This window comes from Monodon monoceros, unplaced genomic scaffold (genome assembly GCF_005190385.1).
Source record: "Monodon monoceros isolate NGI ecotype Baffin Bay Population unplaced genomic scaffold, NGI_Narwhal_1 Super_Scaffold_22, whole genome shotgun sequence".
In the NCBI taxonomy this organism is placed as follows: Eukaryota; Metazoa; Chordata; class Mammalia; order Artiodactyla; family Monodontidae; genus Monodon; species Monodon monoceros.
In genome coordinates, this window is record NW_021703779.1 from 3,472,362 (window position 1) to 3,495,838 (window position 23,477).

Below are 23,477 nucleotides of genomic sequence, written 5' to 3' on the forward strand. Positions count from 1 at the left end.
AAAAAAGCACATTATAAACCACGTTGAGGGCTTTCTGGTTAAACACACACAAGCTGTCAAAAACGTTCCTCCCCAGGGAATTCCCTGGTAGTCCAATGGTTAGGACTCCCCGCTTCCAATGCTGGGGTGCAAATTCAATCCCTGGTCGGAGAACTACAACTGCAAGCCGCACAGCGAGGCCAAACATCAACAACAACAACAAAAAACGCTCCTCCCCATACACGCCTGAAGTAAGCAAGTCTCCTGTTTTCAAGAAAGCTCTAAGATGAGAATAGACTTTTGTACACGGAGCTGAGAGCAGCAGTACTTCCCACGCCATGGCTAACAACGCTGGGGAAGGCAGTTAGTGCAACAAAATCACAAATCCACGAGCCTATCAGCGTTGCTGGGAGGACTGAATAACTGTATGCGTTTTACACACCCATAACACTATTTTGCACATATACAGAAGTTAAATGCAAATCTAAGTGACTTAATAAACACAAACTCATTTAAAAGCTCTGCTGAATTCATAGCAGAGCTCACTCGTTCCCAACCACGGGTGACTTGGGCCCTCCGGGGACATTTTTGGTCGTCACAACTGGGGGGGGGAGGTGATACTGGCAACTAGTGGGTCAAGGCCAGGGATGCAGCTCAACGGCCCACAGTGCACAGGACAGCCCCCAACAAAGACAGACCTAGGCCAAAATGCCAACAGCATGGCTGCTGAGAAATACTTTTGTTACTGAGTCATGTATTTTCTTATTCTCAGTCAGCGGCTACTCTAAATACAACCACACAAGGAGATCTGGGAATTTCTTTTTCCTTCAAAGAATTCTTGCCCGGGAAAGTCAGGGAACCACTACCTTACAAATTAAAAGGAGCAAAACTGTGTAAACTGGCGTGATGTGGAGAAAAAATCCGGTGTATAAAGGAAAACTGTAAAACAGTCCTATGTAGGAGAATGTGCCACGTTGAAAGACCCAAATTTTCTAAACTGTATATACTCCCTTGTCAAAAAAGAAAGAAGAATCTCTTATACAGAATGGCTGTTTATTAATTTATTATATTTTAAAATGTAAAGATCATGTATTATCTTAGATTATGACATTATCTTAGGAAATTAACAAATATGGGTAACATATTGACACTATATACACTTCTAAAAATTATATCTAAGTAAACAAGGAAATACACATATTACCTTTCAATTAATCTTACCTAAAATATTACCCCTTCAGGTTTGTAGAAGTAACTCCCAGCGTACATACAGACGGCAGAATAGTCTCCGTGGCACATACCTGCTTATAGCGAAGGGTTCGTCTTTCCAAAGTGTTTCGGACAAAGGGGGACTTCCGGGGCAGCGTTGAACTGTCGCTGTCACTACGATAAAGCTACACCAAAAAGACGGAGGTTCAGAAACATTTCCTCAAGAATTCAACATTCATTCTCTGTGTACTCTGAACTGGATTATTTTGTTTCTCGAGCAGGTGCTCAAACAGTTATGACGTTTAGAGCTTTTACCAAGACTTTGGGTTTCGCTTACAAGAAAACCCTACACAAGAGTTTCAGGCCAAACAAAGACAAACCAAATAAGCAGACCAACCCCCAGCCCCACCCCTGCTTCAGGTCCATTAACCGAACCAGCTGAGGTTTTCCAGGCTAATTGAGCCACACAATTTCGGTCCTGTCAATGCCAACTGCCACTCGGTACGGTGTGACGCTCATGAAAACCCGCACTCCCCTCAGCGCCTTTCACTTTTTATCAGTCATTCTCATTTGCTGTGTTTCTAGCTTTGGCAAGAGCTGGGAAGAGTGGCGTTCCAGATAAGAACCTCGTTCCTGGCAGGACAAGCCCACACCACTAACACCCACCCTGCCCGTCAAGGGAAAAGGCCTGTCTTTAAAAAGAAAAATAAATAATGCCGACTTCACGGGAGCCGAGACGTTACGTATTTCATTTGGCGGCAGGTTTTCATTTCAGGATCAACATGTATCTGTGTGAAAGCAAAGTCCTGGCCTTCACGGCCTTACTTTCCATGCCAATGAACCCCAGATAGCAGGAAATGTTGCAGCACTGCACTTACGTGCCTCCCAGTCATCACAAACATATATAAAAACAGAGGCCTCTAGAAGCATCGCCGGTCAGTGCGTGCCTTTGTGTAGGGCGCAAAGCACAGTGCAGACGCTGGAGGCCTGTCTCTGGGGAGGTGAAGGGCTTCCTCCTTCACCGCCCCGTCCTCCTCAGCAAGCAGGCAGGAGCCTGCTCCACAGGGGTTCAGCAAGAGTCTAGGATAAGGAAGGATGGCCTTCGATCAGGCACCTCCAGCCGCGTGATGAAGCATCAGGCCCCACAGGGCTGCAGCCTGATGGGGCAGGAGTGCCCCGCCTGACCCTGGGCTGCCCGGGGCAGCGCGACCGGGACACGTCACCGCGTGGGGAGAGGAGCTGCAGGCCTCGCAAACGTGGCCACCCGGGCCCCAGCCCCTGTTGCTCCCTCCTGTGAGTAAAGGATTCCCTGCCCAAGAAAGGTGGGCTCCCTGCTCAGCTCCTGGGCAGTGACCTGTAAGTCCCTAGAACGTTCTAAGGGTCTCTGTTTACCTGGGGACCTTGGCCCGGCCGCACAGTCTCTGCTGACAATGTGAAGGGGGCCCTGGGCCACCAGCTTGACCCTGGAGGGGCTGCAGAGGAAGATCAGCCACGCCGGCCACCAGCTGTGCCCCGTGACCACCCCTACAAAACCCCTGGGCACCAAGCCTCGGGTGAGCGTCCCTGGTCGGCTATGCTCCGGGCACGCTGCCACTGCTCCGAGAGGTGAGAGCTGCCGCACAACTCCGCTGCGGGAGAAGGGCTGCAAGCTCCGCCCGATCCCTCCAGAGCGCTGCCCGACGCCTCTTCCCTCTGCGCGTCTGTCTGCACCCCTTCCCTGCGGCGCACCATCATCGTGGATACGACGGCTTTTCTGAGTTCCGTGAGTCCTAGCCAATTTCTGAGCCTGAGGGTGGGCCTGGAGACCCCTCAGTGTCTCCCACGTAGGCCTGAGGGTCTGCCTCTCTCATGATCAAACTCTGGCTTTGCCCTAATGCAGCGGCTCCTTGGTAGCCCTTTCAAGGGAAGATGCTTTCTCCAACGAGCCCCGTCAGAGGAGCGGGAGGGTCAAAGCTCTGCTCGAGCCAAACGGCGCCCCAGTCTGCCGCGTTGTGAGCACTTATCCTCAACAGCGCCTCGTCTCTGCTAGTCCGTGCCGTCACTGTCACACGGCCACGGCCGGCCAACCTCCAACCTGCTGTCCTGTCTCCACGGACCACAGCAGGTGGGGTCTCCCCCTCCACCTGTCTCAGAGTTCTCAACCCTGCGTGCAGGTGAGGATCTGCCGGGAGCTCCAACCCTCTGCTGCCCAGCCCCGCCCGCGACCGATGAAGAATCCTTCCAGGTAGGTGGCAAAGGACTCCCGACTTACTCTGCAAACGTACTGGCTTCGCGCTCCGGGCGAGAAAGTCTGGGAACGGACAACGGTGCTGCTCCGCGTGAAGGGTGAGCCGCGGGCCCTGCGGCTGGGCCTCTCCTTCGGCAGACTCACCACCTCTTCCGGGAAGAGATCTTCTGTGTTGGTTTCCTTATCAACCTAGATAGTAATTTATTGTTTACCACGACTCTTTCTAGAACACAAGCATTAAATTAGTGGAGTCACCAAACAACCTTGCCATTGCCACTGGAGCTCTAACTGGCATTTCACACTTAACACGTCCAAAATGGAATTTCTGATACTCCCTCTGCCAAGGATCTCTACTTTCCCATTTGTTCCAGCAAAAAAAGGGTTCGTGTCATTCTGGACCCAGCTCTCTTTCATACACCCTATATCTGGTCCAAGATTAAATCCTGTTGGCTCTGTGTTCGAGATTAAGCATGTTTTGACCTCCTATCACCAACCCTCCATTGGGGTCACCATCGTCTTGAGCCTGATTAGCGCAGGAGGCTTCTCACCCGTCTCCTGGATTCCACGCCTCCCTCCTCCCTTCAAACCCTTCTCAACACAGCACCAGGGACATCCTGGTAAAAACTGAAGTCAGACCCAGCAATTCCACTCCTAGGTGTATACCAAAAAGACCTGAAAACAAATACTTGCACACAAATGTTCATAGCAGCCTTACTCAAACAGCCAAAAGGTGGAAGTAGGCCAAACATCCACGGGCGGATGAGAAGATAAACAAAACGTGGCATACTCATGCAAGCGATGAGAAGGAGGGAAGTGCTGGTAGATACTACAGTCTGATGTACCTTGAAGACATTAGGCTGAGTGAAAGGCCAATCACAAGAGACCACATGCTGTATGAGCCATTCATTCATTAATTTTTACTGAAGCATAATTGACTTACTATGTTGTATTAGCTTCAGGTGTTCAACATACTGATTACATATTTTAATACATTACAAAACGATCACCATGATAACTCTAGTTACCGACTGTCACCATACAGAGTTTACACAATACTATTGACCTTATACCCTATGCTGTACAGGACATCCCCGTGACTTACTTATTTTATAACTGGAAGTTTGTACCTCTTAATCTCCATCACTTATTTCCCTCATCCCCACCCCCTCAACCCCCCTGGCAACCACCAGTTTGTTCTCTGTAGCTATGAGTCTGTTTCTGTTTTGTTATGGTTGTTCATTCGTTTTGTTTTGTTTTTAATTCTACATATAAGCGAAATCATGCAGTATTTCTCTTTCTCCAACTTATTTAGCATAATACCCTCTAGGTCCATCTGTGCTACTGTAAATGGCAAGATTTCCTTCTTCTTTATGGCCAGTATTTCACTGCATATTATGTATATACATATGTATGTGTATATATGTGTGTCTGTGTGTATACATATATACACACATATATACCCCATCTTCTTTACCCATTCATCTATTGACAATGGACACTTAGGTTGTTTCCACATCTTGGCTATTGTAAATAATGCTGTAATAAGTATAGGGGTTCATATATCTTTTCTAACTAGCGTTTTTGCTTTCTTCAGAAAAATACCCAGAAGTGGAACTGCAAGATGGTGTGGCAGTTCAACTTTTAACTTTTTGAAGAACCTGCTTACTGTTTTCCACAGTGGTGACACCAATTTACATTCCCACCAACAGTGCACAAGGGTTCCCTTTTCTCTACATCCTCTCCAATGTTTGTTATTTGTTGTCTTTTTGATGATAGCCATTCTAACAAGTATGAGGTGATACCTCATTGTGGTTCTGATTTGCATTTCCCTAATGATTAGTGACACTGAGCATCTTTTCATGTGTCTGTTGGCCATCTGAACGTCTTCTTTGGAAAAATGTCTATTCAAGTCCTCTGCCTAGTTTTTAATCAGGTTGGTTGTTTTTTTGATGTTGAGTTGTCTGAGTTTTCTGTATAGTTTGGATATTAACCCCTCATCGGATATAACGTTTGCAACTATCTTCTCCCATTCAGCAGGCTGCATTTCTGTTTTATTGATAGTTTCCTTCACTGTGCAATAGCGTTTTAATTTGATAAAGTCTCATTTGTTTTTTGTTTGTTTGTTTCCCTTGCCTGAGGAGAGATATCCTAAAATACATTGCTAAGACTGATGTCCAAGAGCATACCTACCTATGCTTTCTTGTAGGAGTTTTATGGTTTCAGATCTTACATTTAAGCCTTTAAACATTTTAAAATTGAATGGGAAAGTAGTCCAGTTTGATTCTTTTGTATGTAGCTGTCCAGTTTTCCCAACACCATTTATTGAAGAGGCTGTCTTTTCCCCTCTGTGTTTTCTTGCATCCTTCATCATAGATTAGTTGATTATATAAGTGTGGGTTTATTTCTGGGCTCTCCGCTCTGTTCCATTGACCCATGTGTCTTTTTTGTGTGTGTGTGTGCCAGTAGCATGCTGCTTTGATTACTGTAGCTTTGTAGTACAGTTTGAAATCAGGGAGCATGATACCGCCAGCTCTATTCTTCTTCCTCAAGGTTGTTTTGGCTATTCAGGGTCTTTTGTGTTTCCATACAGTTTTTGGATTATTTTTTCTAGTTCTGTGAAAAATGCCTTTGGTATTTTGATAGGTATTGCATTCAATCTGTGGATTGGCTTGGGTAGTATGGTCATTTTAACATTAATTCTTCCAATCCATGAGCATGGTGTATCTTTCCATTTGTTTGTGTTGTCTTCAATTTCTGTCATCAATGACTTAACACTTTTCTGAGTACAGGTCTTTTACCTCCTTGGTTAGATTTCTTCCTGGGTATTTTATTCTTTTTGATGCAGCTGTAAACTGAATTTTTTTTTAAATTTCTCTTTCTGATAGTTCATTGTTAGTGTATAGAACTGCAGACGATTTCCGTATATTAATTTTATATCCCTTAACTTTAAATGTTGCCACTTTACTGAATTCACTGATGAGGTCTAGTAGATTTTTGGTCGCGTCATTAGGATTCTCTGTGTACAGTATCATGTCAGCTGCAAACAGTGACAGTTTTACTTCTTCCTTTCCAGTTTGGATTCCTTTTACTTCTTTCTCTTGTCTGATTGCTGTGGCTAGGGCTTCCAATACTATGTTGAATAAAAGTGGTGAGAGTGGGCCTTGCTCCTGATCTTAGAGGAAATGCTTTCAGCTTTTCACCATTGAATATGATGATAGCTGTGAGCTTATCACATATGGCCATATATGGTCAAGTTATGTTCCCTCTCTACCCACTTTCTGGAGATCTTTTATCATAAACGGATGCTGAATTTTGTCAAAAGCTTTTTCTGCATCTACTGACATGATCTTGATTTTTATTCTTCAATTTGCTAACATGGTGTATATCTCTTAGATTGATTTGTGGATACTGAACAATCCTTCCATCCCTGGGATAAATCCCACTTGAGCATGGTTTGCTAGTATTCTGTTGAGCATTTCTGCATCTATGTTCGTGAGTGATATTGGCCTGTAGCTTTATTTTTTTGTGGTGTCTTTGGTTTTGGTCGGGGTGATGATGGCCTCATAGAATGAGTTCAGAAGCACTCCTTCCTTTTCAATTTTTGGAAATAGTTTGAGAAGAATGAGTGTTAACTCTTCTTTAAATGTTGGTAGAATTCACCTGTGAAGCTATCTGATCCTGAACTTTTGTTTGTTGGGAGTTTTTAAATTACTGATTCAGTTTAATTACTAATAATCAGTCTGTTCATATTTTCTATTTCTTTCTGATTCAGTTTTGGGAAATTGTATGTTTCTAGGAATTCATCCATTTCTTCTAGGTTGTCCAGTTTACTGGCATACAACTGTTCATAGTAGTCTCTTATGATCCTTTGTATTTCTGTGGTGTCAGCTGTAACTTCTTTTTTTCGTTTCCTTTTTTTCTTTTTTTTTGCTATGCCATGCAGTCTGTGAGTCTTAACCACTGGACCACCAGGGAAGTCCCCTCTTTTTTTCATTTCTGATTTTATTTATCTAGGCTCTCTTTTTTTCTTGATGAGTCTAAAGGTTTACCAGTTTTGTTTATCTTTTCAAAGAACCACTTCTTAGTTTCACTGATATTTTCTATTGTTCTTTTTAGTCTCTTTCATTAATTTCTGCTCTGATCTTTCTTTCTTTCCTTCTACTAACTTTGGATCTTATTTGTTCTTCTTTTTCTAGTTCCTTTAGGTGTTAAAAAAAAAAAAAACCTCCCAAATGCAGATTTTCAACTGTGAGGTGGGTCAGCACCCTTAACCCCTGTGTTTTTCAAGGGTCAACTGCAGTCGTACTTTTGGTACACCTGTGGGTGGAGATGAGCTCTTCCTTACTCTGTCATCTTGGCTACGATCCCCTGGAGTCTGATCTTTTAAACCCTGGATGATTCCATTTACACAAAACAACCAGAATTGGCAAATCCATAGAAACAAAGCAGATTGGTGGTTGCCAGGGGCCGGGGAGAGATAAGGGAGAGTGAATGCTAATGGTTATGGGGTTTTACTTTGGGGTGAAAGAAACGTCTTGGTACCAGAGAGAAGTGGTGGTTGCACAACATTGTAAATGTATTCAAACTCACTGAAATGTTCACTTTGAAAGGGTTCATTTTATGAGAATTTCATGTCAATAAATTATTCTAGGAAAAAATTTAAAAAGTGAGTCAGATCACATCACCCCTGGGTTCAAAACTATCCACCAGTTTTCCAATGCTCTCAGAGAAAAAGCAACAGTCCTGAGTAGGCCCTATATGATGTGGCCCCTTGACTCCCTCTGTCCTCAGCTCTGATGCCTCCTTACCCCGACCCCACCTGCACTTGCAGCTCCCTGCACCTGAATGCCCATACCCAGCCCCACACAAGGCTCCCAGACTCCTTCCTTAAGGACTTTGCTCAAAAACTGCCTTCTCAGTGAGACTTCTATGACCTTTCATTTCTATTATAAAAAATACATAAAATTAACCATCATGGACTTCCCTGGTGGCGCAGTGGTTAAGAATCCACCCACCAATGCAGGGGACGCGGGTTTGAGACCTGGTCCGGGAAGATTCCACATGCTGCAGAGCAACTAAGCCCGTGCGCCACAACTACTGAGCCTGCGCGCCACAACTACTGAAGCCTATGCGCCTAGAGCCCACAGTCCACAATAAAAGAAGCCACCACGATGAGAAGCCTGCACATCACAACGGAGAGCCCCTGCTCTCTGCAACTAAAGAAAGCCCGCACGCAGCAATGAAGACCCAACGCAGCCAACAATAAGTAAATAAGTAAAATTTACCATTGTAACCATTTTTCATTGTGCAGTTCAGTAGTATTAAATATACTTACATTGTTGTGGAAGAGATCTCTAGAATTTTTTCACCTTCCCAAACTGAACTCTGTCCCCATTCAACAACGCCCCATTTCCCCATCTCTAGCCCCTGGTAACCACCATTCTACTTTCTATCTCTATGAATTTAATTACTTTAGGAATCTCATATAAGTGGAATCGTATAGGATTCATTCTTTTGTGACTGGCTTATTTCACTTTGCACAATGTCTTCAAGCTTCATCCATGTTGTAGCCTGTGACGTGACTTCCTTCCTTTTCAAGGCTAATATTCCATAGTACATATATACCACTTTTTCCTTATCCATTCAGCTGTCAATGGACACATGGGCTGCTTCCACCTCTTGGCTACTGTGAATAATGCTGCTATGAACGTGGATGTGCAAGTATCTCTTGGAGACCTGCTTTCAGCTCTTTTGGATGTACACCCAGAAGTGGAATTGCTGGATCATATGGTAATTCTATTTTTAATTTTTTTTTAAATACATTTATTTATTTTTGGCTACATTGGGTCTGTACTGCTGCGCACAGGCGCTGCGCACAGGCTTTCTCTAGTTGCGGCAAGCAGGGGCTACTCTTCGTTGCGATGTGCGGGCTTCTCATCGCCGCGGCTTGTTTTTGTTGCCGAGCATGGGCGCGCGGGCCGTGTGGCTCACGGGCTTAGTTGCTCCGCGGCATGTGGGATCTTCCCGGACCAGGGCTTGAACCCGTGTCCCCCGCATTGATAGGTGGATTCTTAACCACTGCACCACCAGGGAAGTCCTAATTCTAATTTCTTGAGGAAACTCCATACTGTTTTCTATAGCGGCTGCACCATTTTACAGTCCTGATGTTTGTAGATGCCAATTTACATTACTAAATGTAACCCTTTCTAAAATGGTAAATCTTTCTAAAAATGCAAACCCTGCTTCCCTACCATCTCATTCTTCAGTAGCCCCTTTGACTATCACAAATGCTGCTGTATTTTACTGGTTTACCCTGTTACCCACAGGGCAGGACTTTCCATTTGTTACTTTGTTGTTGCATCTGCAATGCCTGGCAGCTACCACATGCACATGGAAAGAGATAATGCAAATGTGGTGAAGAACTAACAACTGGGGAGTCTAGCTGAAGGGGATACGAGTATGTGTTGTACTATTCTAGCAACTTCTCTGTAGATCTGAAGTGCTTCAAAATTAAAAGTTGAGGGAGGAGGACACACCAAGCTAGCCTCCCACAGCTACTGCCCCTGATGTGGGCCAACGCTTGTCAAACTCTTAGAAAGAGGAATAATGGCCATGACCGGCAGTCGCGCCCAGAACATCTCTCCGCCCGAGGCACTGCATGGGCTGCAGTGCGGGAGGCTGCAAGCAGGCAGCTCTCACTTCTCTCAGGACCTGTGTTTTGGACTGAGATCAGGGGCTGTGGTGGTAGATGTTCTGATGAGTTGAACAGTTGGGAAACGAAGTTGCAATCGAGCACTGATACAGTGTCTCCCAACCCCACTGCGTTCCTTAGACATTTGTCACCACAAACCTGAAAGATTTCCCCAGTGGAGATACAGTGATGGGCACAACTAGGATCGGGTGAACAGAAGGGGCAAAAGGATGCTTCACTGCTCTTAATGTCAGAAACGGAGAAAAACGACAAGCGTCCAAAACGTTAGGGACCCACAAAACACCCTGAGCCACACGCGGCCCTGAAGATGGCACACGAAGGAGTAAAAATCCACCCCGTTTAATTGTCCTTTCCTTTTAATTTAAAGTAGACAGACGTTTCCATGGTACCTGCTGTTTACAGATCTGAGGCCACTCACTTCAGTTCCCTCGTGTAGGGCACACAGGCCCTCCTTCCAGGGCAGCACCTGGTGCTGTGAGGCAAAAGATCAGGGGCTCCGCGAAATCCTTTGTCCTTTTCTGCTTACCTTCAGAGGTGGGGGCTGAAGTTTCTCCGGGCCGTAAGGGTCTGCCTGGCCAGCAAACGTGTGTCCTTGGATGGAGCTGACACCAACGCAGCAGGGCTCTGGGTGCGGGGGGCTGGTCTGGGCGCAGCTGCTACAGCCACTGTCCACCGAGTCGGCTTGCCAACTCCTGAAGGCGGGCATGGCAAAAGCCCCCAAAATGTTCATCAGGGCACTGACTTTACTGCTGCACTCAGAGCACAGCAGCAGACACACCCAATATTTGCTTCCAGTGACTGAAGACGGTTGCTTTTCTTATAAAATGAAAGGCAGTTCTGTTTCGTAGGGAAGACAGAGCTACAAGGCCTTTCATTAAGAGGGTGTGTCTGTGTGTATCGCCCAATTGCAGCCGCTGAAGATGCCAGCATCCCAGAACCCCCTCTCCCTGAGCCCGCCCAGCCTCCTGCCCATCCCTGAACACACACCCTTTCCCCTCTGCCGTGCACTTTCTCTTTCGGAAATAAATTCCTCTTGAAAATAAATCCAGAGAAAGCTGTTAGGAAGAAGTAGCAAGCTTTGGAAACATGATGCTCTTTATGGAAAACCGTGGAAGTAAAGCAACACGAAAGTGCTGCTGGAAAGGACCCGCCGGGAAGCGATTCCCTCGCGGTGCCTGCCCATCTGAGCTATTCCTCTACTGCAGACATGTCTGCCCCGAGTCCAGCGCTCACCCACAGGCTGCTCCGGGGAAGGCGTAAAGGGACATCGCATGATTCCATTTACAAGAAAGGCCCAGGACAGGCAAATCCCTGGAGATGGCACGCAGACGGGCAGTTGCCAGGGGCTGGGAGGACTGGGCGGACTGGTAATGGGTATGGGGTTTCCTTTCGGCACGATGAAAATGCCCTCAACTTGAGTGTGATGTTGGGGGCACAGCTCTGTGCCTGTACTAAAAACCACCGAATTGTCCACTTAATGGGTGAACTGTATGGTAGGGAGATTATATCCCAATAAAGCAGTTAATAAAGAAAAAAACAAAACTTAAAGGGCCCTATTGTATTCAATCTGGGCAGAGGGAGTCCCTCAACAGTCCCCCCCTTTAAGAGAAATTCGGGGAACAGAGGGAAAGGTGAAAAGCCTATGCGTAGAGCTGGGGTCAATGTACTGCCCTCATGCAGACTGGCATACGATCCCCTGTGAGAATCCCGACTTCTGGGCAAAGGTACCGAAGAGCCCGCCGCACACATTCTACGCAGCGTGGCGCCTGACGAACACCCCGGCGGCCTCTCCCCCGAGGGGCTGCTGGCCGCGCTCACCTCTCGGACACAGCCTCGGCCTGCTCCGCCCTGCGCTCCATCTCCACGACCTCCTCCTCCGTGTACTCCAGCTTCACCCGCTCCTCGGCCAGCTCTCTCTCCACCGCCTGCAGTTGGGCCGTGGTTCTCGCCAGCAGCACCGTCACCGCGTCCTACAGGACCAAAGGGACGTTTCTAAGAAGCAGCCGAGGCCAGCGGCATGCGGGCGGCAAAGCGGAAAGCAGCGCGTGCACGGCCCGTGGGGAGCATCCCTGCTGCCGGGCTGGTGGCCGTCCCCGGCTGCTCTCCAGCAGGGAAGCAGCTCACCCCCGGCTGGCAGCAAGACAGTAACTTGGCCTTTCCATGTGGCTCTGAGGACTCAGATTTTAAAGCAACCAATGTATCACTCATGATCATGAACAAGTTGCATTAAAGAATATTACCATGAATGGCCACATACATCACTATAGTCCATTTTTATTACTTCCCTTGAAACCCTGCTTCTTCGTCGCCACTGTGTTCTAAGTCTACACGCGTTTCTTAGAAACAATGTCCCCAGGAAAAGCCCGTCTCAAAGCCAGGCCACTTACTGTCTTTCCAGACGTGGCGGCCACAGGATCCCGGGAGTCGCTGTGTCCCAGCCGCTCGTCCTCCCGCCGCGGGGGCTCAGGGCCGGTGAACACCTGCACCGAGTACCAGCGCAGCTGCATCTCACTCGAACCATCGTAATCAGCCAAGTTAATCTGAGCAATGCCCTGTGTGGTGTTTAAAAAAAGAGCAGAACAGGCCCTGAATGACTACACCTTAACAACCAATGGGCATCAAAGTCACCCTTTAATCTTAAGCAGAAAGGCTATACAATGTGTCACTGCTATTCAAAGGACTGCAGTAAAATGAAAGTCATCAAAAAGGATCGTAATGGGGGTGGCTCCTCGCTTGCTTGTTCAGCCCAATCAGAAAGTGCTAGAAGGGGAACAGGGGCAGAGAATGGACGACATGGAATGGTGGGTCAGGCTCAGGACCTGCCACTCAGAGAGCCGCTGATTCTAGCAGGAATTTTTGAAAAAACAGAGGACTGGTGTAAAATAATATAAATAAATAAATAAATAACCCCGCCCCCCCCCCAAAAAAAAGAGAGAGAGAGAGGACTGGTGGAACTCTCCAATCTCTAATTCTGCCGCTGAAGGGGTGGGACCAAGGGGGAAAATTCCAACCTTGGGAAGAAAGCACCCTGGCTTCCAAGCCCTGGCCCTGCACTGGCTGGCCGGGGTGAAGACGGACTGCTGACCTGCCCAGTTATAAGGTTGCCAGATAAAATAGAGGGCATCTGGGTGAACTGCAATTTCAAATAAACAGATTTTTTTTAAATAGAGGTATGTCCCAGATATTACATGGGACATACTTACACTAAAAGGCATCCATAGTTTCTTTGAAATTCAAATTTAAGTGACCATCCTATACTTCTATCTACCAAATTTCTCAACGCAAGACAGGGATAATGCAGAAGCCGTTGCACAGGAGTTTTGCAAGTATTAGCTGAGATAATATATTTAAACTACAGAACACTTGACAAGATAAGGGGTCTTATCATCCCTTTCTGTCCTCCCAGCTACAGAGATCACTTGACATCAGGACACCGGAAGGAGGGGAGGGAGGGGGAGAGGGTGAGGAGGGCGCCGTACCAGCAGTTCTTCCTGCAGCTGCGGATTCACTGAGCACACGTATAACTGAAGGGACTTCAACGTCACCATGCTTGAATGCACAGGGATTCTGAAAACTTCATTAAATATCAGGGGGGCTTGCAATTCCAGAGCCTTAGAGCAGTAAGTGTTTGGCGTGCCGGAGTCAAGCGGGGGCAAGTAGACGCGGATGTGTCTGGAACCAAGAGAGGAAGGAAAAAGCAGACAGAGGCAGCCTGACACATCTGCACGTGACACGCATGGACCACATACGTGTGCACATACGCCGCCCTGTTCCACTGCCCATGTGCAGAATTTTAATGTCTTTTGGAAAAGATCCTTTTCTCAACTAAGAGTAAGCCCAAAGAACTTACGTGCCCCTGGAGATCGGGGGAAAAACCCAATCACAAAGAGAAGACTTCCAAGTCAGTGGTTAGGACTTCAGGGCGACTCAAACGGAGGTTCTGCTTTTACCATCTTTGTGGGAAAACATCTGCACTGATCTCTCCACGGCCCCCTGGCTCCCTCTCCAAGCCCTACCTGCCTTGCCTCTCAGAGTGCTTGCCCACCCAGGCACCCGCCGGGCTGGGCTCCCGGCCCTATCCACCCCCAGCGTGGAAGCCAGCATCCAGGAGAAGCTCCAGCATCAGTGGAGTGAAGTACACGTCAGGGCGAGCAGAATCCCAGGGCGAACCCTCAGCTGCTGAAAACCAGGCTGCTTCCAAGGCCTTCGGGAGGCCAGTTTACAAAGACGACTCACGGAAGGGGAGGGCACCGTCGGGCGTGAACACCCATCACCGGTGGGTTCACCCGCCAGGGTAAGTGGGACCTCACACCCCCATCGGGCGCCCATCTCCCCACTGGGGACAACACAGATTTCCTTCTCCCTGCTCGGACAAGGATGCCTGAGCCCAGCCTGAGGCCTCTTCAGGCACCTCATCAGATCGCAAGAGCCGAGTGTGGCTGTGTCGCCACCAGCCTTGTGATCAGAATGGACGTTTTAAGCCCCAGCGCTGCCAATGATGGGCACCCGGCACTTTGTCAGCATGGCCACGGCACATGACCAGCCTGGCTCCAGTAACTCCACCTGCCTCAAATAATAAACCAGCCTCTTCTTAAAACGTACAATCCTTTAGATTTCAGACAGACACCCCCTAGCGTATTATTGTAAATTCAGGTTCCAAGACAGTCTTTTCCCTCCCCAAACTGCCACGTGCAGCAGGTCAGCCAGTGGTGCCGTGTGGAGGAGGGCCCGGGGGGAGGACACGGCCCCCACTGGCGCGGGAGCTTACATTTTGCAGTCTTCCTTCACCACCAGCCCAGCAAAGTTCTTCAGTTGGAGCACGTTCACGAGGAGACACTCGCTGGCACTGTCGTGCCTAGAAAATAAAATGCATGTTCACAGACTACAAATGCCCCACGGTGCAGAAATCCTGCTTGAACTACTGCAGTGGTCCTCACCCCACCCCCAGGGGACCTGTGCAAAGTCTAGAGGCGTTTCTTACTGTCACACTGAGTGGAGGGGGGCTACTGCGTGTAGTGGGTGGAGGCCAGGGCTGCTGCTCAACACGCCAGAGGGCACAGCACGGCCCCCCACCGAGAGTGACCCAGCCCGAACGTCACGAGTGCCGAAAGCTGCTGGGATGTGAACATCCTGCCTTGTTCGTCTGAACACTGCTGGTTGCTGCCTTTCTAGACACTGTAGCTAGAAACCAGAACGCTTAGTGTTGCACAGCACCTGGCTACCCCAGCTCCGGCGGGAACTTCCCCGAGGGCCTGACTGTGCCCATGGGGTGAGAGGCCCCGGCTGTGACTCGCTGTTGGAGGACGGCAATGGAGCCGCTCTTGCCCATCTCTCCTTCCCGCCACCTCTGTCCCTTCACCTGAGACCGCTGAGATGGGCCCGGAGACACCCAGGCCAGGGAGCAGCAGCCGGATCACGCGGGTCCCTCCATCCCTCCTGGCCTGTGTGTGGAGGTGTGAGTCGCCGGGCGGGCCCCAATCTACCCATCGTCTTTACGAGCAACAGGGAAGGAGTCTTCTGTACTCACAAAAATCCAACATGGATCTGGGGCCCCTCGTTACCGCAAGCGTCTCCACGCGCAGGGTCGTCAGCATCCTCGCTCCTGAACACAGTCGGAAAGGCACCGCGTTATTCCGAGGGGGCCTGGTTACCTCGGGCTCGGCAGAAGCTCTCTCACACTAGGGGTGCTTCTTACTGAGAAGGGCTTTATTAAGTTGCGACATAAATAAATGCTTTAAGTGACTGGCAGGGCACGGCAGGTCCCCAGGATCCATGACGTCACCTCCCAGGGTACCTGCTGACGAAGTGGCCTCTTTGAGAAAATACCTCTCAAAACCACATGTGATATTTACGACAAAGATCAAAAACATATACTCCTAAAAGCTTTGCAGGGGGGACTTCCCTGGCGGTCCAGTGGTTAAGACTCCGCGCTTCCACTGCAGCGGGCGCAGGTGCGATCCCTGGGCAGGGAACTAAGATCCCGCAAGCTGAGCAGCGCAGCCAAAAAAAAAAAAAAAAAAAGTTGGCGATAAGTGAAATGTATACAGATATCTGAGCTGAAAAAATGACATCAAAGGTCTCAAACAAAATAAAGCCCACAAGGGGTTTTGTCCTTGCAAAGTGATTCCTCCAGCTAAGGAAAGGGGGCGGGGGAAACATCCATTTCTAGTGAACGTCCTTTCTAGAAAAGCAGGTCTCCCTCGCACACTGGTTCTCCTTTTCCGGCTCCACTGGGCTCATGCCTTCCAACCCCCGGGGCCGGAGAGAAAGCAGTCATCCTAGATGCCCGAAGCCAGGCCAGTCCCCAGACGCCACCTGGGAGCAGAGGGGGTCCGTGGGGATGCTCAGGGCCCCTCCCGCATGGAGAGAAGCCAGGAGAGCTGCACCCCGGAGACACACAGAGTGTCAAGCCAGACAGGTCTCGGCAGGGGTGCCTTTTGGGAAGTCAGCCCAGGCAGGGGAGAAGGTCAGCTTCTAACCTTTTGGTGGGAGGTTCAAACACGCCGCTGTCGCTGGCCAGCGAGTAATCGGACAGGCAGGCGGACACGCAGCGCACTCTCCGCTCCAGCCTCTGGGTGCTGTCTTCTCGGGGGGTCGCTGCTGCAGGCGAGAGACACGGCCGGGCTCAGGAGGCGACAGTGCGGGAGCCCAGGGCAGAGCAGAGACAAAGGCACGAAGTGGCAGAGACAGGCCAGCACGTGTGCAGATGTGTGTTTACATGCACTCTGCTCGAGTCTTTCCTTATATTGGAAAATGGAACAAACAGGCTTCTGGCTACTTCTTTAAAAGCTCTTTAAATGATCATCAATCTCCCTTCACCTCCTTAATGAGCACACAGGTCAGAAGGTGGCGGGAAGGCCCTTGGCGTGGCCCTTTGAGAGAGTGTCACACGGGAAAGCCTGGAGAGAGATTTCGCCTGCACGTGGACGGCAGCGCGCTCTCCGAGAAGCAGGTGGGGGGTGTTTCCTCCTTGACGCTGCTTGGTATTCTCCATACTTTATACAAGGAACACAGGCTACACTGCTTTATAATCAGAAAAGAGAGTTTTTAAAAATCATCAAATAACCCCCAACAAAATGGAGTGACTTTCGAGTCAGAGGACACAGATGCACCCAGACTGGGCCTTTGCCAACGTCTCCGTGACCCCTCTGCCGCTCTAACTGCAGCGCCCTCCTCAGCAGCCCTGGGGCCACACTGGCTTCCAGAACTGTCTCCTGGGATTAGAAAGGACCATCACTGGGCGGCTTGTTTTTGTCTCGTATCTATTGTAACCAAGAGCCAAAGACAACCACTGACATTTTCCCTTTTATCATTTCATCAACTCTTTCTACTCCTTCCCTCACAGCAACAAGTTTCTTTTAACAAAAGCAACAGAAAGAGGCATGCCGTCTCCCGCTGCTAAATGTGACGATGGACACAGGAACCTCAACGCTTCTGAGAGAGGCACACACGGTTAGAACACAGGCTTAAAGCATGAAGCCCCAAACTGAGCCTCACTCTGGCATCACGATGCCTCTTGTTAATAATGCAGGCCCCTCTTGTCTTTCTATGTTCTCCGGACATCTAAGCTCTAGAAATTGAAAATCTAGACACCTGTGCACCCCTGAGTTGAGGGAAATAGCGAGTCCACCAATGACCGTCTCTCTGTTCAACCAATTTATTATTCACAGAACAATTAAACCCAAATATATTCATCGGGGTACAAAACAGACAGGGCTGTGGCCTTTGGTCTCACGATGTTAACTGCAGACAAAAGCCGACCTTTCAAAGGCCTGCAGCGCCCAGCGTGGGGGCCACCGGCCCCGCCTCGGTCAGGGGCAGAAGCTGGCTCCGTCCTGGGGTGGCCGGAGGCACCGACTCTCAGATTGTAGATGACGACTCCCAAGTCCAGCTCTGCTCGTCACCCCGGCCCCATGGAAGGACCCAGAGCCTCCAGCTCTAAACTGCAGATAGAAGCCCTCAGTTTGCTCCATGGAACCCCAGCAAACACAATGGCTCACTACTTCCATTCCCAGCCCTGACACTCGGCCCTACATGCCTTTAAGGAAGTAACACCACACAATGATCCAGTTAACTTCCAGGCAACCCAATGGTGTGACTGCCAAAATTTCTCTCTCATTGCAATGAAAGTGGATGAAGAGAGAAAGGAAATGGGGGAATCAATCCTCAGTGATCCTGGGCTTAGCACATTCAAGGAGCAACTGGATGCAGGAGTTGACAGAAGGAGGTACGGTCAGCACTTGCCCTGGGTGAGAAAGAAAGCACACGGCACACCCCACAGTACACACTGCAACCATCTGCTCTTGGGCTTCAAGGCAACGAGACGGAGAGTGGGGAGCAACGCCAGTGAAGTAAGGAATAAACAAGCTTCCACACGTTCATTTTATAAACCTCTGACCTTTCCATCGTTAAACACAGACAAACAGACACTGAGACCTAAGGACAGCAACGCTGCTTGACAAAAGGGAGGAAAGTATAAGGAGAATCACATCGTGGGCAAAGCTGCCAGCTGGCGTATTAAAATAACGAAAGTGTTAAAGTCTTGGGAAAAAACGCAAGAAGGAAAAAATACGTCAAGCTCTTAGAAAAGTTCTTACACAACTTTCATAGCCAGGATGAATACCGTTCAAACAACAACAACAATAATGAGAGCAACTGTTGAGCTACATTAAAGCACAGCTATGAGCTATGCCCTTCCTGACCACACCCCGACCATCCTAAATACATTGATTCACTGCACAAAGATGTGGCACAGCCTGACCAGCAAGGCGAAGGAGAAGTCCAAGGTCACTTACAGTGAACGTTTCTGTCGAGCCGCATGAGAAAAGAGATAAAAAAAAAAAGCACAAAGTGAAAAAACTGTAGAATTTAAGCCAACAATTTTAAACAGGGTCTGAATGTAATAAAAAACATCAATAAACAAATGAACAAGGTTAAAATATTTACCGACTTATATTAGCAAATACCAGTGGGAAATGAAAATAGGAACGGATTTCAAAATCATGACACATTTGATTTTCAAAATGTGGGGAAGATAAAATTGTAGTAAACATGTAAAAACTGTTAAAGATGACAATTTATTTCCCCACTCCCCTGCCCCACCTTCTGTCCCCTCAGGTTGATTTAAAACACAATGGGCAATTCTGAATTTTATGTTACTAAAAATTTTTCTCGCTAAAGCTTCCTTGAGTCAAACTTAGACTGTATTGTTCTTACTCAGACTGGAGAGTGGAGGGAACTACGTGACCTCGGGCGTCATAAATGAGGGGTGGGGTTAACATAACGAGTATTGAGATCGTCGCCAACTTTATGAAGCTGCGATGACTCTAGGCTTCATAAGCATCACGGGAGGCAAGGAGTCACCCTGTGTCCATGCCTGAAGCTGCTCACCCAACCCAGCCCTGCGAGAGCACCTACCAAGACCCATTCACTAAGTCAAGTACCTCTAGTTTGTATTCTACCCAGAGTGTCATATATGAACGCACCACGAGGTGGCAGTATCTGACCACACCATAAGCAAAGACCTCCCAGTCTAAGCTTGAAGCACTATAACATCCACCACAAAGTAGAAAAGAAAAATAAAGAAATCAGGATCAGAAATTAAGTCAGCTCTTCCCCTTCCCACCCAGTCTTTCCCCTGGACCAAAAGCGGTGCTGGACCTTGTGTGGATTTCCTGCATAAGTAGACAGACACTCTTGTATCTCAGCCTTTAAAGAAAAGTTGGTACGGGGGGGCTGGACACTGAGAAGAGGAAGCTCAAGCAACAGATGCACGATTCAGTCCTTATTTTGTATTTTCTTTTTTGAATAAACATGGAGCACTGAACCTGTGATTGCAACAAAGAACAAAGCGAATAAAGTTCCCCTGTACATGTGAATTACAGAAATGACGTATCTGGGGATATGAAAGGTGTGTTTGCAAACGCAGAGGGGGAGACACCAAAATAACAGAGATGCCAAAAAGGCTCGGGGCTGCCGCAGAACATAATGGATCTCTGGTTAAACACGTAAATGCTACAAGACACTATTATCTTACATATATATAATAACCCGCGTGGGTATACATAAAAGAACCCGACAGGTAACAGAATGGTGGTGAATGGAAGAGCCCATAAAGATCACCTCATTCAAGGGCACAGAAGCTGAGACTCAGCTCCATCTAAGGTTGTGCTCAAGGTCGCACAGCTAGTGAGTCAACAGGGCAGGGAACAGAATCTGGGTATAAGCTGCTAGTTCGAAGCCATTTCTGCTACATCACCCTGGTTTTGTATTCACGTTTTATTTCCACCTTTTGCTGCTGACTGCTTAACAGTACATGACCAGGGTTTCTCAGCCTCGGCACTCTTGACATTTTGGCTGGATCATTCCAGCCACGATGGGGACCATGTTGTGCACTGTAGGATGTTGAGCACTGCCCCTGGTCTCCACCTACCAGATGCCAGTAGCACCTCACCAGCCCCACAGTGTGACAACTGAAAATGTCTGCCAAGTATCTCCAGGGGTCAAAAACACCCCTGGTTGAGATCCACTATGCTATACAAATTATCTAGTGTTCGCCTAAATGGAATGTCTAAAAACAGTTTTGCTGTGCAAATAAAAATTAAGTGGGCTGAACTTCAGGAATGAGAGGCCTGTTCCGATCTTCTCTTAAAATTAAGGAAGTTAAAGTCGCTAGAGGTTGGCTCACAAAAGCACTCGGGGTGAAGATAAGGAGGGTGAAGCCCAGACTCTGCTTTGTGCACCAGCCATCAGCCAGAATACTCCCCACAACAGCAGTCTGGCTTTCCATGTGGGCTACAAGCTGACAGACGCTGGCACCAAGCAGAAGCTGAATTAACACCAACTGAACAGATGAAATTCTCATGGCTACATGTTTCTGGATTTCAAGAGCAGCGGAGAAATCGATTCGGTAGAAAGGACTGATATTTTCACTCCCTCCGTGATAGAATTATGTCCTTGAAAAGTACAAGGACAGGGCTTCCCTGGTGGCACAGTAGTTAAGAATCCGCCTGCCAATGCAGGGGACACGGGTTCGAGCCCTGGTCCCGGAAGATCCCACATGCCGCAGAGCAACTAAGCCCGTGTGCCACAACTACTGAGCCTGCGCTCTAGAGCCCGCGAGCCACAGCTACTGAGCCCGCGTGCTACAACTACTGAAGCCCGCACACCTAGAGCCCGTGCTCTGCAACAAGAGAAGCCACCGCAATGAGAAGCGCCCGCGCCGCAATGAAGAGTAGCCCCTGCTCGCCGCAACTAGAGAAAACCCGCGCACAGCAACGAAGACCCAACGCAGCCAAAAATAAATTAAAAAAAAAAAAGTACAAGGACAAAGGATGAAGAGATGAAGTCACAGGGCCAACGGAAGTAGAGATTTCTGCCGGGCCACAGCCAGACAGCAGTCCCAAGGCTGGTCTGAGGCGGGCACACACACACAACGCTGTATCTGGGCACACGCCCTGGAGAGTTAAGGCCCGAGTACTTCTTTATCAGCCTCCGAATGTGGAGGAACTGTCTCATTTTCGACAATTAAGTATATTCTGAAAACAAGCCAAATGCCTGGGAAAGACTACTTTGCCAGTTTCCATGACATTTCAAGGACCCAGGGCCAAAGAACGCAGAACGAGCGAGCGAGCGAGCGAGCGGGCGCGCGGGCCTCCTCTTGCCCTGGAGGGTCCTAAGCTGAGGGCTCACCAGGCCACAGCAGAGCCAGCTGGCTTCTATGCGGATGCACGGCTTCCTCCCTGAACTCGAGACCTTTCCTCCCCCGCCCCGGGGCACCCACCGGACCCATCAGTACGTACTTGCAGCCGTGGGAGCGGCAGCCGCTTGGGGTCCTCGCTCACGAGGTCCTTCCCCGTCCCCGGGACACCCATGCGGCGGCAAGGACGCCGCGCCCGGCGTGTCTTCGTCCCCCACTGCGGAGGCCTGAGCTCGCAGCCTGTCCAGGGCACCCACGCCCGCCACCTCGAAGGCGTCCCCGAGCTGCGCCAGGGGCGAGTCTCGCGAGGCTGGGAGGAAGGGCGTGTCCAAGGGCGAGCTGGGCGGGGACAGCGAGGACAGCGAGGAGCGCGAGGACAGGGACGCCAGGGACTGCGGCGTGTCCAGGGAGCGCCTCTGTTTGTGGAGGCCCGCGGGGCCCGGGGCGTCCGCCAAGGGGGCGTCTCGGCCCAGGGAGTCGAAGGGGACGAGGTCGAAGCGCAGGAGCGGGCCGCCCTCGGCGTCGGGCTTCTCGTACTGCGGGAGGCCGTAGATGTCGGTGAAGCTGACGGAGCTCAGGGAGCCCCGGCTGGAGGCCAGCGAGCCCCGGCTGGAGGCCAGGGAGCCGCGGCTGCTCCCCGAGGAGATGGTCAGGGTGCTGGCGGACAGGCTGAAACGAGAAGAGCAGCCTGGAGCCTGCGGCTGGAGCCTGCCCGTCCCCACCGGGAGCCGCGCCTCCGGTCTGCTCCAGAGGAGCAAAACTCTGCCTCGGGCCCGTTCACCCCGGCGCCTCTTCAACACCTCTGAGCACCTGTGAGCGTTTTAAGACACCCCCCCACCCCCGCCCCTTCGTAAACATTTCCTTTGTTTCTTTGAATGTCAGTCGAGAGCAGTAGTTAACGTCAAGGGCTCTTGCTCGAGTTCAAGTTTCAGCTCACACTCAAGACTAGCTGAATGCATTTGATTTGGTCAAGGGCTTTGCCCTTTCCGAGCCTTCCACCTTCTCACCCGGCGCTGGGATGATAGCGGTTCCTGCCTCAAGGCGCTGTGAGGGGGAGAACTGAGAAAATAATACACAGAAAGCCCTTAACACTACACTTCACGACACGGTAAGTGCTTGAAAACTGCAGCTCTTACTGAGCATCCAAATCGGATTTTAAAGATATTCATGCCTAATTAAAATGAATATCTTAAAAGGAAATAATTAAAAGTCTATGTGTGCATCTATGTAGATGGATATATACACTCCTGATGCTGTGAGTTACAAAATCCTTCGATAAATGATTCATTATTCTGAAGTCACTCTTGGTTCTCCTCGTATTCCTTGGATCATATATGAGTAGCTCCTCTTAAAAATATTGTGTATCCACACTTCCCTGTCCAGTGTTTACAACCACTGCAGGTTCCAAGTTCTAGGAGAGAAAACCAAGCCAAAGGGAACTGTGAAGTTCACGGCCACGTCGTTATAAGATGATAACAAGTTACCCACCTTTGTAACTGGGACTGGAGATAGGACGTTAGACGGGTAGCTTCTTCCAGCTGCATCAGGAGACAGTTTCTTTTTTCCTGAAGTAGAATCCTGTAGGTACGAAAAGAGTCCACTGGTGGATTTCAAAGATGCCAAGTATATTTTCCTAACAAGAAATTCAACTG

At 49.1% G+C, this 23,477-nt stretch overlaps 1 protein-coding gene across 2 annotated transcripts in view; it reads right to left on the reverse strand.

The window, feature by feature from the left end:
• Positions 1-6: 6 nt before the first annotated feature.
• WWC3 (WWC family member 3) overlaps positions 7-23,477 on the reverse strand; it is an 89,899-nt gene continuing 66,428 nt past the window's right edge. For both annotated transcript variants that reach the window (XM_029240730.1, XM_029240732.1), the window contains 11 exons: positions 23,314-23,403; positions 21,929-22,494; positions 16,607-16,727; positions 15,655-15,729; positions 14,896-14,982; positions 13,607-13,799; positions 12,515-12,679; positions 11,946-12,097; positions 10,654-10,819; positions 3,440-3,604; positions 7-1,373 (listed from right to left, as the gene is read on the reverse strand). In XM_029240730.1, the coding sequence (XP_029096563.1) occupies positions 1,209-1,373; positions 3,440-3,604; positions 10,654-10,819; positions 11,946-12,097; positions 12,515-12,679; positions 13,607-13,799; positions 14,896-14,982; positions 15,655-15,729; positions 16,607-16,727; positions 21,929-22,494; positions 23,314-23,403 (1,945 nt within the window). In that variant the 3' untranslated portion in view covers positions 7-1,208. The remainder of the gene's footprint in view (positions 1,374-3,439; positions 3,605-10,653; positions 10,820-11,945; positions 12,098-12,514; positions 12,680-13,606; positions 13,800-14,895; positions 14,983-15,654; positions 15,730-16,606; positions 16,728-21,928; positions 22,495-23,313; positions 23,404-23,477) is intronic.